Here is a 12908-nt window from a genome sequence, read left to right on the forward strand (position 1 = left end):
ATTTCCACCTAATGGAGCCTCCATCGAGCCCCCTGTTTCCCCCCCTATGCCGTCTCCACTGTCCCCAGATTCTCAGGGTCGCCGCCACCACCGGGCTCGTGGTATACCTCTTAGGAGAGAGCGACAACGGCACCGTTACCAGGGCACCCAGGCTCGTACCTCTACAAGACGCCATCTCCATTCTTTTCCATGCTCCCTCCCCCCAATCACCCATTTACGCACCATTGACACATCGGCCGCCCAATAGTACCCCAAAAGGTTGGGCAGCGCCAGCCCGCCTCTATCCCTCCCTTGCTCCAGGAAAACCCTCTTCACTCTCGGAGTCCCATGTGCCCACACAAAGTTCAAAATACTGCTAGTCACCCTCCTAAAGAAGGCCCTGGGGATGAAGATGGGCAGGCACTGAAAGAGGAACAAGAACCTCGGAAGCACCGTAGTTTTGACGGGCTGCACTCTCCCCGCCAACGACAATGGCAGCATGTCCCACCTCTTGAACTCCTCCTCCACCTGATCCACAAGCCTGGTGAAATTATGCTTGTGAAGAGTCCCCCAGTCCCTAGCCACCTGCACCCCCAGGTACCTAAAACTCTCCCCTGCCCTCCTAAGCGGGAGCCTACCAATTCCCTCCTCCTAGTCCCCAGGGTGCACCACAAACACCTCACTCTTGCCTAGATTTAGTTTATAGCCTGAAAAGGTCCCAAACTCAGCTAGCAGCTCCATCACCCCCAGCATCCCTTCCACCGGGTCCGCCACATACAGTAGCAGGTCATCGGCATACAACGACACACCCTATGTTCCTCCTCGCCCTGCACCAAGCCCCTCCAACTCCCTGAATCCCTCAACGCCATCGCCAACGGTTCAATTGCCAATGCAAAAAACAAGGGGGACAGGGGGCAACCCTGCCTGGTCCCTCGGTAAAGCTGGAAGTACTCTGACCTCCTCCCATTCGTGGCCACACACGCCATCGGGGCCTCATATAGCAGCCTCACCCATCTAATAAACCCTTCACCAAATCCAAACCTCCCACAAGTACCCCTACTCCACTCTATCGAAGGCCTTCTCCGCATCCAGCGCCACCACTATCTCAGCCTCCCCCTCAATCGCCGGCATCATGATGACATTCAGCAACCTCCGCGCATTCGTGTTCAGCTGCCTTCCCTTAACAAAACCTGTCTGGTCCTCGTGTACAACCCCTGGCACACAGTCCTCTATCCTGGTGGCCAGGATCTTTGCCAGCACCTTGGCATCCACATTAAGGACAGATATGGGCCTGTATGAACCACACTGCTGGGGGTCCTTGTCCCTCTTTAAGATTAAAGAAATCAGTGCCCGCGACATTGTCGGGGGCAAAGTCCCCCCTTCCCATGCCTCATTAAGTGTCCGCACCAGCAGGGGGCCCACTAGGTCCACAAACTTTTAATAAAACTCCACCGGGAACCCATCCGGCCCCGGCGCCTTCCCTGACTGCATCTGCCCGATCCCCTGAACCGGCTCCTCCAGCTCAATCGGCGCCCCCAGCCCCTCCTCCTGCACCTTCGGGAAAGATAGCCCGTCGAGAAAACTCTCCATTCCCCTCCTCTCCACCGTTGGCTCCGACCGGTACAGTTCCCCGTAAAAGTCCTTGAAGACTTAATTTACCTCTACCCCCTTCCGCACCACATTCCCACTCTTATCTCTCACTCCAGCAATTTCCCTAGCCGCATCCTGCTTGCGGAGCTGATGAGCCAGCATCACCATGTTCATACACTGCCCCTTGTGCCTTCCTCCACTGTGCCTCCGCCTTTCTAGTGGTCAACAGATCAAATTTAGCCTGTAGGCTGCGCCTCTCCCGCAACAATCCCTCCTCTGGTGCCTCCGCGTACCTCCTGTCTGTCTCCAGGATCTTCCCCACCAGTCTATCCCTCTCACTCTTCTCACTCCTCTCCCTGTGTGCCCGGATGGATATCAGCTCCCCACGAATCACTGCCTTCAGGGCTTCCCGGACCTCCCCCGTATCATTCACCTCAAGGTACCCCTCAATACTTGCCCGGACCCTCCTGCACACCACCCCTTCCGCCAACAACCCCACATCCAACCGCCACAATGGGCGCTGGTCCCGCACATCCCCCATCTCCAACTCTATCCAATGCGGAGCATGGTCGGAGATTGCAATGGCCGAATATTCGGCCTTTGAATCAGTCCCCTACTCACCACGAAGAAGTATATCCGAGAATAAACCCTATGTACATGGGAGAAGAAAGAGTACTCCCGTGTCCTCGGCCTCACAAACTTCCATGGGTCCACCCCTCCCATCTGATCCATAAACCCCCTCAGCACCTTGGCCGCCGCCGGCCTCCTACCAGTCCTTGAACTGGACCGATCCAGTGAAGGATCCAACACCGTATTGAAGTCGTCTCCATAATCAGATCTCCCGCTTCTAGATCCGGGACACGTCCCAGCATACGCCTCATAAAGCCCGCATCATCCCAATTTGGGGCATACACGCTAACAAGTACCACCTTCTCTCTCTGTACCCTGCCCCTTACCATAACAAACCTTACCCCCTTATCCGCCACCACCTCAGATGCCTCAAACGACACATTTTTCCCTACCAGAATCGCCACTCCCCGGTTCTTCACATCCAACCCGGAGTGGAAAACCTGCCCCACCCACCCCTTCCTCAGACGGACCTGGTCCGCCACCTTCAGGTGGGTCTCCTGAAGCATTGCCACATCTGCCTTTAGCCCCCTCAGATGAGCAAGTACCCTAGACCGCTTCACAGGCCCATTCTCTCGCATTCCAGCTGGATCAGAGGGCATCCCGCCCCCGTCGACTAGCCATAGCCCGTCGACTGCCCGCCGCAGGCAAGCACCCCCCCCGCCCGACCCAGTCCCCACGGCGACAACACCTCACCTCTGTCCCCCCGGCCCACACCAGCTCCTTCCTGACCCTGCCAGCAGCAACCCGGTATCCCCCCCGGCTAGGAACCCTCCTAGCCGCGAACCGACCTCCATTGTACTTCCGTGGGCCACCAGGTGTGGCCTCACCAAGACCCTGTATAATTGCAGCAAGACGTCTCTGCTCCTGTACTCGAATCCTCTTGCTGTGAAGGCCAAAATACCATTTCCCTTCTTTACCGCCATGTGTACCTGCATGCTTATCTGTAATGACTGGTGTACAAGGACACCCAGGTCTTGTTGCACATTCGTCTCTCCTAATTTATGGCCATTCAGTCAATAGCCTACCAATTTTCTTTTGCTACCAAAGTGGATAATCTCACATTTCTGCATCTGCCATTCATTTGCTCAATCACTCAACATAGATCATAGAATTTATAGTGCAGAAGGAGTTACATTAGCTATCCTCCAATCTGCAGGACTATTCATGATTCAATAGAATCCTGGAAGGTGACCACCAATGCATCCACTATTTCCAAAGCCCCTTCCTTAAGTACTCTGGGATGTAGATTATTTGGCCGTGGGGATTTATCAGCCTTCAATCCCATTAATTTCCCCAACACCAATTTTCTACTAATATTGATCTCCGTCACTTCCTCCCTCTCACTAAATCCTGCGCCTGACGTTTTTGTGTTCTGATTGGTGACCTTATTTATGAAGACAAAGCCAGAAAAGTGTTTAGTTTCTCAGCCAATTCTTTGTCAATCTTCACCAATCTTTTTCTCTTCACCAATCAGAAACATTTACAGTCAGTTTTTATGTTCCCTGTTGGCTTACACTTTGTTGCTCGTTATGCTTTCTCTTTAATTGCTCTGTTTTAATAACCTTTGCTCTAGAGTCGGCAGTTATCTTTCTGATTCCACCATGAGGTTCAAAGCCAAGTGCTGATCAATAACTCAATACACCAGTTAGTAAGTTTAAAATCAATGCACATTTATTATACACACAGTCAATCACTACTCGTGCATAAACTCTACTTACTAAACTATCACTGCTACTAAAGGCCTATACTTAGCTTTTGAATGGCCCACCAGGTCAGAGGAACAATGGCCGTTGTCCGGTTCTGAATCTGCTGGCTTCAAACTGGTACAGAATAGTAGCTAGGAGCGTCTATCTCTTAGCGTGCGTTGACTTGAGACTTACTTGGTTGATGCAGCTGCTAGGCAGGTCTCTCCTCGCTGAGAGTCACGGTCAAGAGTTCTTTGAGAGCTGCCAAGAGAGCAAACTGAACTTGGGGGCTCTACTTTATAGTCCCCAGGGGTTTCGTTCCCTTGTGGGCGGACCCCGGACTTGGTCCCAATTAATTGGACCATGTCCCAATCGTTCTAATCGATTTCTCCAATACCGGAGGTGTTCCCTGATCGTTGGGCGGTTCCTATGTGTCCGTTGGCTTGCCTTTGTCCTAGCTCCCGCTGGAGCCGGGGAGTCTGTCTTGGTTCTGATTGATTCAATGTTTCTAACTGTTCCTGGGGTTCGCTCATTAGTACGTAGATGGGTATTGGTTTTGGTTCTGTCTGGGTTCTGCAAATCTTAATACACAGGAAACCTTGCACCTGCTTGTTTTTCCTGTGGCTGGCCAATTTTCCCTGTATTCTTTGCGGGCATCCATTTTGGAATCGGGACGTGGCCACCCCGGGTGGCTACAACTTGTACTCTATTTTCCCTTTCTTAATCAATTCTTTGGTCCTTCTTTGCTGAATTTTAAACTGCTCCCAATCCTCAGGCCTGTTGTTTTTCTTGGCCAATTTGCATGCTTCTTCCTTGGATCTAATATTATCTATAATTTCCCATGTAAGCCATGGATTGACCATGGTTCCCACTTTACTTTTGTGTCAGACAGGAATAAACAATTGTAGTTTCCCCCATGTGCTCCTTGAATGTTTGCCTTGAATGTTATACTTGCACTGTGCAGCATCTACTACCATTTAAGTGTTCATCTTCTCTTGCTCTCCCTTCCTTCACCTGCGAGAATATTTCCAAAAAAATTGTTAAAACTGTACACACGTTTTTGGGAGTGATATTGAGGCAATACTTCAGTATTGTGGTTCTGTAAATTCAACTCTAGCAAAAGAAAGTGTAATCTGTTATATTGACCAGAGATTTTCTTCTCCCTAGACCTAATAGGAATGCCAAAGGAAAAATATGATCCGAAAGATCTACATAGAATATATGCAATCATGTCAATAGAAGAGGCAGCCAATGGAAAGAAATCACACTGGGCAGAATTAGAAATCTCGGGTGAGTAGGTGTGGCTCTTGAATGCTACTTTGTTTTCCTCGGGTAGTGTGTTTGTAGGCCACGTTTATGCAGCGATTTGCAGGGTTGAATGTGAATGTTCGATTCGTGTGAAATTTTGAAATGTAAAGGTTCAGCCCAGGCAGCAGGTGGGAGAATGGCATTAAGTGAAGGGCTCATTCAGAGAGCCAGTGCAGACTTGATGGGCAGAATGGTGGCCCCTATGCTGCACCATTTCCTGTCCTAATTTCAAAATCACTTGATTTCCTATTACTTTGTTGTGTTTGTCATTTCTCTATTCCCTGCTGTTTTGCAGACTGTTGAAGTTAATTGACTGAAGTCCTTTGTACTTTTAAATCATGGCTTGAGTTTTGGGAGTGACCAGTGGTTTAACGATGCACAATGTAGACTGCCAGTTTTCCAGTCAACCCACTGCACTGTGGGGCCTGTTGCTTTGCATATGTGCAGACTGTCAAGTGACCGTTTGGCTTGTGCACTTGAAGAAAATCATGTTGCTTGCAGTATGTGTGCTGCATAAGATAAAGATGCATGGCATTAAGGGTAAAGTAGTAGCATGGATAGAGGATTGGTTAATTAATAGAAAGCAAAGAGTGGGGATAAATGGGTGTTTCTCTGGTTGGCAATCAGTAGCTAGTGGTGTCCCTCGGGGATCCGTGTTGGGCCCACAATTGTTCACAATTTACATAGATGATTTGGAGTTGGGGACCAAGGGCAATGTGTCCAAGTTTGCAGATGACACTAAGATGAGTGATAAAATGAAAAGTGCAGAGGATACTGGAAGTCTGCAGAGGGATTTGGATCGGTTAAATGAATGGGCTAGGGTCTGGCAGATGGAATACAATGTTGACAAATGTGAGGTTATCCATTTTGGTAGGAATAATAGCAAAAGGGATTATTATTTAAATGATAAAATATTAAAACATGCCGCTGTGCAGAGAGACCTGGGTGTGCCAGTGCATGAGTCACAGAAAGTTGGTTTACAGGTGCAACAGGTGATTAAGAAGGCAAATGGAATTTTGTCCTTCATTGCTAGAGGGATGGAGTTTAAGACTAGGGAGGTTATGCTGCAATTGTATAAGGTGTTAGTGAGGCCACACCTGGAGTATTGTGTTCAGTTTTGGTCTCCTTACTTGAGAAATGACATACTGGCACTGGAGGGTGTGCAGAGGAGATTCACTAGGTTAATCCCAGAGCTGAAGGTGTTGGATTACGAGGAGAGGTTGAGTAGACTGGGACTGTACTCATTGGAATTTAGAAGGATGAGGGGAATCTTATAGAAACATATAAAATTATGAAGGGAATAGATAGGATAGATGCGGGCAGGTTGTTTCTACTGGTGGGTGAAAGCAGAACTAGGGGGCATAGCCTCAAAATAAGGGGAAGTAGATTTAGGACTAAGTTTAGGAGGAACTTCTTCACCCAAAGGGTTGTGAATCTATGGAATTCCTTGCCCAGTGAAGCAGTCGAGGCTCCTTCAATAAATGTTTTTAAGATAAAGATAGATAGTTTTTTTAAGAATTAAGGGTTATGGTGTTCGGGCCGGAAAGTGGAGCTGAGTCCACAAAAGATCAGCCATGATCTCATTGAACGGTGGAGCAGGCTTGAGGGGCCAAATGGCCTACTCCTGCTCCTAGTTCTTATGTTCTTTACTCGCCACCAAAAGACAGACTAGTTTAGAGCACTAAAAATCAGGATTGCTGGTAAGGATAAACCTGCACATTTTGTAGTGTGTTGCCTCCAGTTATGCAAGACCTGCACTATGGAAGATTTCAGCATAAGGACTATATAAAAGATCCTGTTGTTGTCATAGAATGTATGCAGGCATTTAGCTTTAAAATTATTTGAGCTTCCACAGGAGAAATAGCTACTTGAGCAAGGGACCAAAAGTTGTCCATTTTCTCTGTACTGTACCACAGCAAAGTTTGGCGCCTGCCAAGTAGGAGAGAAAAAGAGAAACTTGGAGGACTCAAAATATACCCCTTGAATCAACATTTGAGGCTGGTTTAGCTCACCAGGCTAAATCGCTGGCTTTTAAAGCAGACTAAGCAGGCCAGCAGCGCGGTTCGAGCCTTCCCGTACCAGCCTCCCCGGACAGGCGCCGGAATGTGGCGACTAGGGGCTTTTCACAGTAACTTCATTGAAGCCTACTCGTGACAATAAGCGATTTTCATTTTCATTTCATTTTCATTTCATTTCATTTCATTTCATTTCATTTCATTGTGTTCATGGCGCATTGACATGTCGCTCATCAAATAAATTTGGTAAGAAATAAATGTGGGGTGGGGGAGGGAGGGAGTGGGAAGAGATGTGATGGTAAATAACTTGTGCTTGAAGTCCCAGGCTGTCATTCACTGCATCAAACAAAGAATAAATTACAACACCGATCTAGTATCTAGATTTAAAAACATGGTGTAACTGCTTATCAGAAGATCCTCACCTGCAGCACTATTTCTCACAACAAACCAGCCTTGTGATAAATTGCCAGTTTTTTGTTTTGAGTGTCTGAACATAATAGTATGCTGACTAAAATATTTTACTCTTTGGCCGTTTTACATGGAAAACCATTGCTTTAAAATCTGATCTCCCAGTCGCTCAGATTAAATGTAGTTGGTTGTACATCTTGGGAAATCGCCTTTATTCCAGATCTCTGAGCTGGCTATTCTCAGTCACTGGTGGCATCCTGGGTGTGTAAGGGAGAAATTCAACTGGGCCTCTACTGCCCGAAGCTCGAAAAGGGCTGGCCAGGGATTCTGCTGTAATGTTCCTGACCCCATTGCTCCACATTACAAATTTCCAGAAATCATTGTTAATTCGGAATAATTTATGCTTTGGTGCAATAAAGGTTAAAGCAATGCTACCTGAACAGTTATTCTGGACCGATTAAAGATGCCATGACTACGGACCAGAAATCTAACTGATTATAAATGCTAATGTTAAGTTTGGAGCCTCTGCAGGGTTGTTACGTAAAGATTCGCGTACCAGTATACTGATTGGTAATTGGCATCTAATATTATTATATAGTCAGTGTAAGCAGAAATATTTTTGATATTCCGGTCTAGGTAAAATCACTAATTTTGTTTCGCTAAATTACTTTTCCTCAATCAGGTAAAGTGAGGAGCTTGAGCACTTCCCTGTGGTCTTTAACCCATTTGACTGCACTGCACCTGAACGACAACAACCTTGCACGCATTCCACCGGATATTGCCAAGCTCCATAATCTAGTTTACTTGGATCTATCATCCAATAAACTGCGCAGTTTACCAGCTGAGCTTGGGAACATGGTGTCACTCAGGTAAGTGAAAAGACCAATTTCACTACAAACGCTTGGCAATTGCATGTCAGAAGTTCACATGGGCTAGTTTCATAATTAGAATGGTGCAAACATTTCCATTTTTTATTTTTACTCAGTCAAGAGATTTGGGGTTTGCTGACGAGATCAGCATTTATTGCCCATCCCTAATTGCCCTTGATGAGGTGGTGGTGAGCTGCTGCCTTGAACCATCACCCACAGTGCTGTTCGAGAGGGAATGCCAGGATTTTGGCTGAGTGACAGTGAAGGGACAGAGATATATTTCCAAGTCTGGATGGTGTGTGTCTTGGAGTTGAACTTCCAGGTGGTGGAGTTTGCGTGTGTCTGCCGTCCTTGTCTATTAAGTTTAGCTTGTCATGATCATTATTTTTCCTGAACAACTATTCAACAGGTCAGTATTCAACGGGTTGAACCTGAAATAAGCATCACTGCTTTGTGTATTTATATAAATATCTAAATTCATGAGGGAAATTTTACAAGTACGGAAGTCCCACTCTGCTGTGCTCGCTGAGCTACAGGAAGCAGTCAAGCAACATCTTGATTTTAAAATTCTTACCCTTGATTTTTCAAAATTTTCCTTGTTCTTGCTCTTTATCTGTGTAGTCTCCTTCAACCCCACAACTAAGATATCTGCATTCTTTTAATTCTGGCTTCTTGAGTACAGTATCCCCAATTTTAGTCACTCTGCATTGGTGGTTCACCTTCAGTTGCCCAGCCCCCAAACTCTCTCTCATTCCCTGATTACAACTCTTGGCGCCTCCACCTCTTTTTCTCTTTGAAGACCGTCGTCCTTCAAACTGACCCACCTCCTTTAACCAAGCTTTTTGTCATCTGACTAATATCTCCTTATCTATGATTCTATATAGCTTAGTATTGTATTTGCACAGCGTCTCCTCTTCCAGTGCTTGCCCATCTTTATCCCTAGGGCCTTTTTTAAAAGGGTGACCAGCAGCATCATGGGATTTGTTTGGGCGCATGGCACCCCGAGGGTGAAGAGGGTCTTCTTGGAGCGGAGTAGGGATGGGGGGGGTCTGGCGTTGCCCAACCTCTCGGGGTACTACTGGGCGGCCAACGTGTCGATGGTGCGTAAGTGGGTGATGGAGGGGGAGGGGGCAGCATGGAAACGGATGGAGAGAGCGTCCTGTGGGGATACAAGCCTGGGGGCCCTGGTAACGGCGCCGTGGCCGCTCCCTCCCATGAGGTATACCACGAGTCCGGTGGTGGCGGCTACCCTCAAGATTTGGGGGCAGTGGAGGCGACATAGGGGAGAAGTGGGGGGCTCGATGGAGGCTCCGTTAAGGGGGAACCATAGGTTCGTCCCGGGGAACATGGATGGGGGATTTCGGGGATGGTATAGAGCGGGCATTAGACAGCTGAAGGACCTGTTTATCGACGGAAGGTTTGCGAGCCTGGGGGAGTTGGAGGAGAAATTTGGGCTCCCGCCGGGAAACATGTTTAGATATCTGCAGGTAAAGGCATTTGCTAGACGGCAGGTGGAGGGATTCCCTGCGCTCCCCGCGAAGGGGGTGAGTGACAGGGTGCTCTCGGGGGTCTGGGTCGGGGAGGGGAAGATATCCGATATCTACAAGCTTATGCAGGAGGTGGAAGAGGCGTCAGTAGAGGAGCTGAAAACGAAGTGGGAGGGGGAACTGGGGGAACAGATCGAAGACGGGACATGGGCTGATGCCCTGGAGAGGGTAAATTCTTCCTCCTCGTGTGCGCGGCTTAGCCTCATCCAATTCAAGGTGCTGCATAGGGCCCACATGACTGGGACGAGGATGAGTAGGTTCTTTGGGGGTGAAGATAGGTGTGCCAGGTGCTCGGGGAGTCCAGCGAACCATGCCCATATGTTCTGGGCATGCCCGGCATTGGAGGAGTTCTGGAAGGGGGTGGCGAGGACGGTGTCAAGGGTGGTGGGATCCAGGGTCAAGCCAGGATGGGGACTCGCGATCTTTGGGGTTGGGGTAGAGCCGGGAGTGCAGGAGGCGAAAGAGGCCGGTGTGCTGGCCTTTGCGTCCCTAGTAGCCTGGCGAAGGATTTTGCTACAGTGGAAGGACGCGAGGCCCCCAAGCGTGGAGACCTGGATCAATGACATGGCGGGCTTCATTAAGCTAGAGAAGGTCAAATTCGCCCTGAGAGGGTCGGTACAAGGGTTCTTTTAAACGGTGGCAACCTTGCCTCGACTTTCTGGCTCAACGATAGGGTACTGGGACAGTAGCAGCAGCAACCCGGGGGGGTGGGGGGGACGTTGATTATGTTGGCTTATTTTATTTGAATTTGATTTATCTAATTTTAATTTATGGTTAAGTTCTCTTGTTTGGGGGGGGGGGGGGGGGAATGTGATACATGTGATGTTACGGTATGGGGGGAATTGTGGGTGTTATGGGGCTGTTAGTTGCATATTACTGCTTTTTGCTATACTTGTTGTTATATTTTCTGTAAAAAATTCCAATAAAAATTATTTAAATATGTATTTGCACAGCGTCCTTTGAAACAAAATGCAAGTTGTTGTATAACAATGATCTCCGAAAGATTAGAACGGCTAGTGATCATTTGCCTAGTCTTGATTGTTTCCTGTGGCTTCAGCGCTTTTTAAGGTTTTCTTTGTGCTGTTTTAAACCACTATCTTGAAAAAGTCACTAACTATGACTGAATAATTCAGATCATAAATTTGGGAAGGACTCCATTTCCTGTGGCTTCTGCCATTGACTAATAACATGTAAGTTTGATCTGTCTGTTTTTTGACTACACATAACTTAGTAATAAGGCATTTAGATCTGCAATTTAAAAAAAATAAAAACATTTAGAGTACCCAATTATTTTTTCCAATTAAGGGTCAATTTAGCGTGGCCAATCCACCTATCCTACACATCTTGGGTTGTGGGGTTGAAACCCACGCAGACATGGAGATAATGTGCAAACTCCTCACGTACAGTGACCCAGGGCCGGGATTCGAACCAGATTCCTCAGCGCCATAGGCAGCAATGCTAACCACTGTGCCACCGTGCTGCCCAGCAATTTTATTTTTTTACCTTTTTTTCTTTTGTTGTAGTTGTTCACAAGAAGACTTAAAAAATGAAATCATACCAATTCAGACTGAAGCCATTCCCTCCTTAACTGGATGATGATTGGGAAAAGGGGTCACAGAATGAGAGGCAAGGGTAGTTCTGGGACGGCAAAGCATTGGAAAACCGAATGGGTGGAACTGAAAACTGCCTGTTGCGACAGTGATTTTATAAAACGTGCATATTAAACTTAGTGACATAAAACATGCTTTAGTTGCCAGCCATGTTACTTTACATGCGAGTTGAAAAGTCGATTTGTGTTAAATTGAAAACATGCTTTTTTACTATAATGCAAACATGAATACGGTGCAATTGTAGTAGAGGTTTCAAGACCTGTGTATTGAGTCAGCTTCCATGTGGGGTTATTGCCTGTGGCTCAACTCAGTACAGAGGGCAAAAGACACCTCAACAATCTGGACAAGATGGCTATTTAATCAAGCTTGTTACGTGTACACAGAGAACAGATCTGGATATCTGCCAAGATCTTTCTGCTCAACAAAAGACAAAAACACAATACTTATACAACTTTCAAAAATCAATAGCCCACCGCAGTTGGACGCGATCCAATCCCTGAAGCTGCTGCATTTAAACTTATCCAATAGAATTGCAAGCAATGTTCAAACTTCACCCAGTAGAATTGCAAGCAGCCCATGAATGATCCTCATCCTGACAGCTATGTTTACTAGTAATTTGCTGTGAACTCATTGTCTGTGAGAAACAGGACAGCAAAACCAGAATCCTGGATTGTTTCACAAAGGCAGGCTATCAGAAGTGACGTCCTTTTTGTCAAGTTAGCTATCCTAAATCACACTTGATTACTTATTACTGCTATGTCCTAAAAATGCATGTTTAATGGTTAATAATGATTGCTCAGTCCCCATCCTATAGTTCATCTCAATCCTTAATAAACTAATTTATGTAACACTATTCTAGTGGCATCCTAGCTGCTCAGTTTTAAGAGATATCATTGCTAGACCCCCCTCTTCAGCAATGAAACCAATGTCGCAGATAACAAAAAAGCTATTTAATTAACGAGCGAAATACTGCAGATGCTGGAAAGCTGATATAATAAATAGAATGCTGGAAAAACTCAACAGGCTTGGCAGCATCTGTGGAGAGAGAAACAGAGTAAGGTTTTCAGTCCCTATGACTGCTTCAGAGCTGTCTTTTTTTTGGGTGCAAGTGGCCCAAATGGCTGAATTCACATCACAGACCAATGATGCAGTGTCGTTAGCTAGCTTGTGTATGTATCCACTCTTTACGTAGAACAAAGCCTGGTGGCCAGAAAATAATCACAGAATATAGATTTCCAATCTTTTTGTGATGTCGAATCTATTCCAA

The 12908-nt window shown here is 46.9% G+C and overlaps 1 protein-coding gene across 1 annotated transcript in view; it reads left to right on the top strand.

Moving 5' to 3' along the window:
* cnot6l (CCR4-NOT transcription complex, subunit 6-like) overlaps positions 1-12908 on the top strand; it is a 139353-nt gene that overhangs the window by 44892 nt on the left and 81553 nt on the right. Inside the window, exons 2-3 of the mRNA XM_038791816.1 lie at positions 5052-5174; positions 8298-8484. Of these exons, the coding sequence (XP_038647744.1) occupies positions 5063-5174; positions 8298-8484 (299 nt within the window). The 5' untranslated portion in view covers positions 5052-5062. The remainder of the gene's footprint in view (positions 1-5051; positions 5175-8297; positions 8485-12908) is intronic.

Source organism: Scyliorhinus canicula, chromosome 3, assembly GCF_902713615.1.
Source record: "Scyliorhinus canicula chromosome 3, sScyCan1.1, whole genome shotgun sequence".
NCBI lineage: Eukaryota > Metazoa > Chordata > Chondrichthyes > Carcharhiniformes > Scyliorhinidae > Scyliorhinus > Scyliorhinus canicula.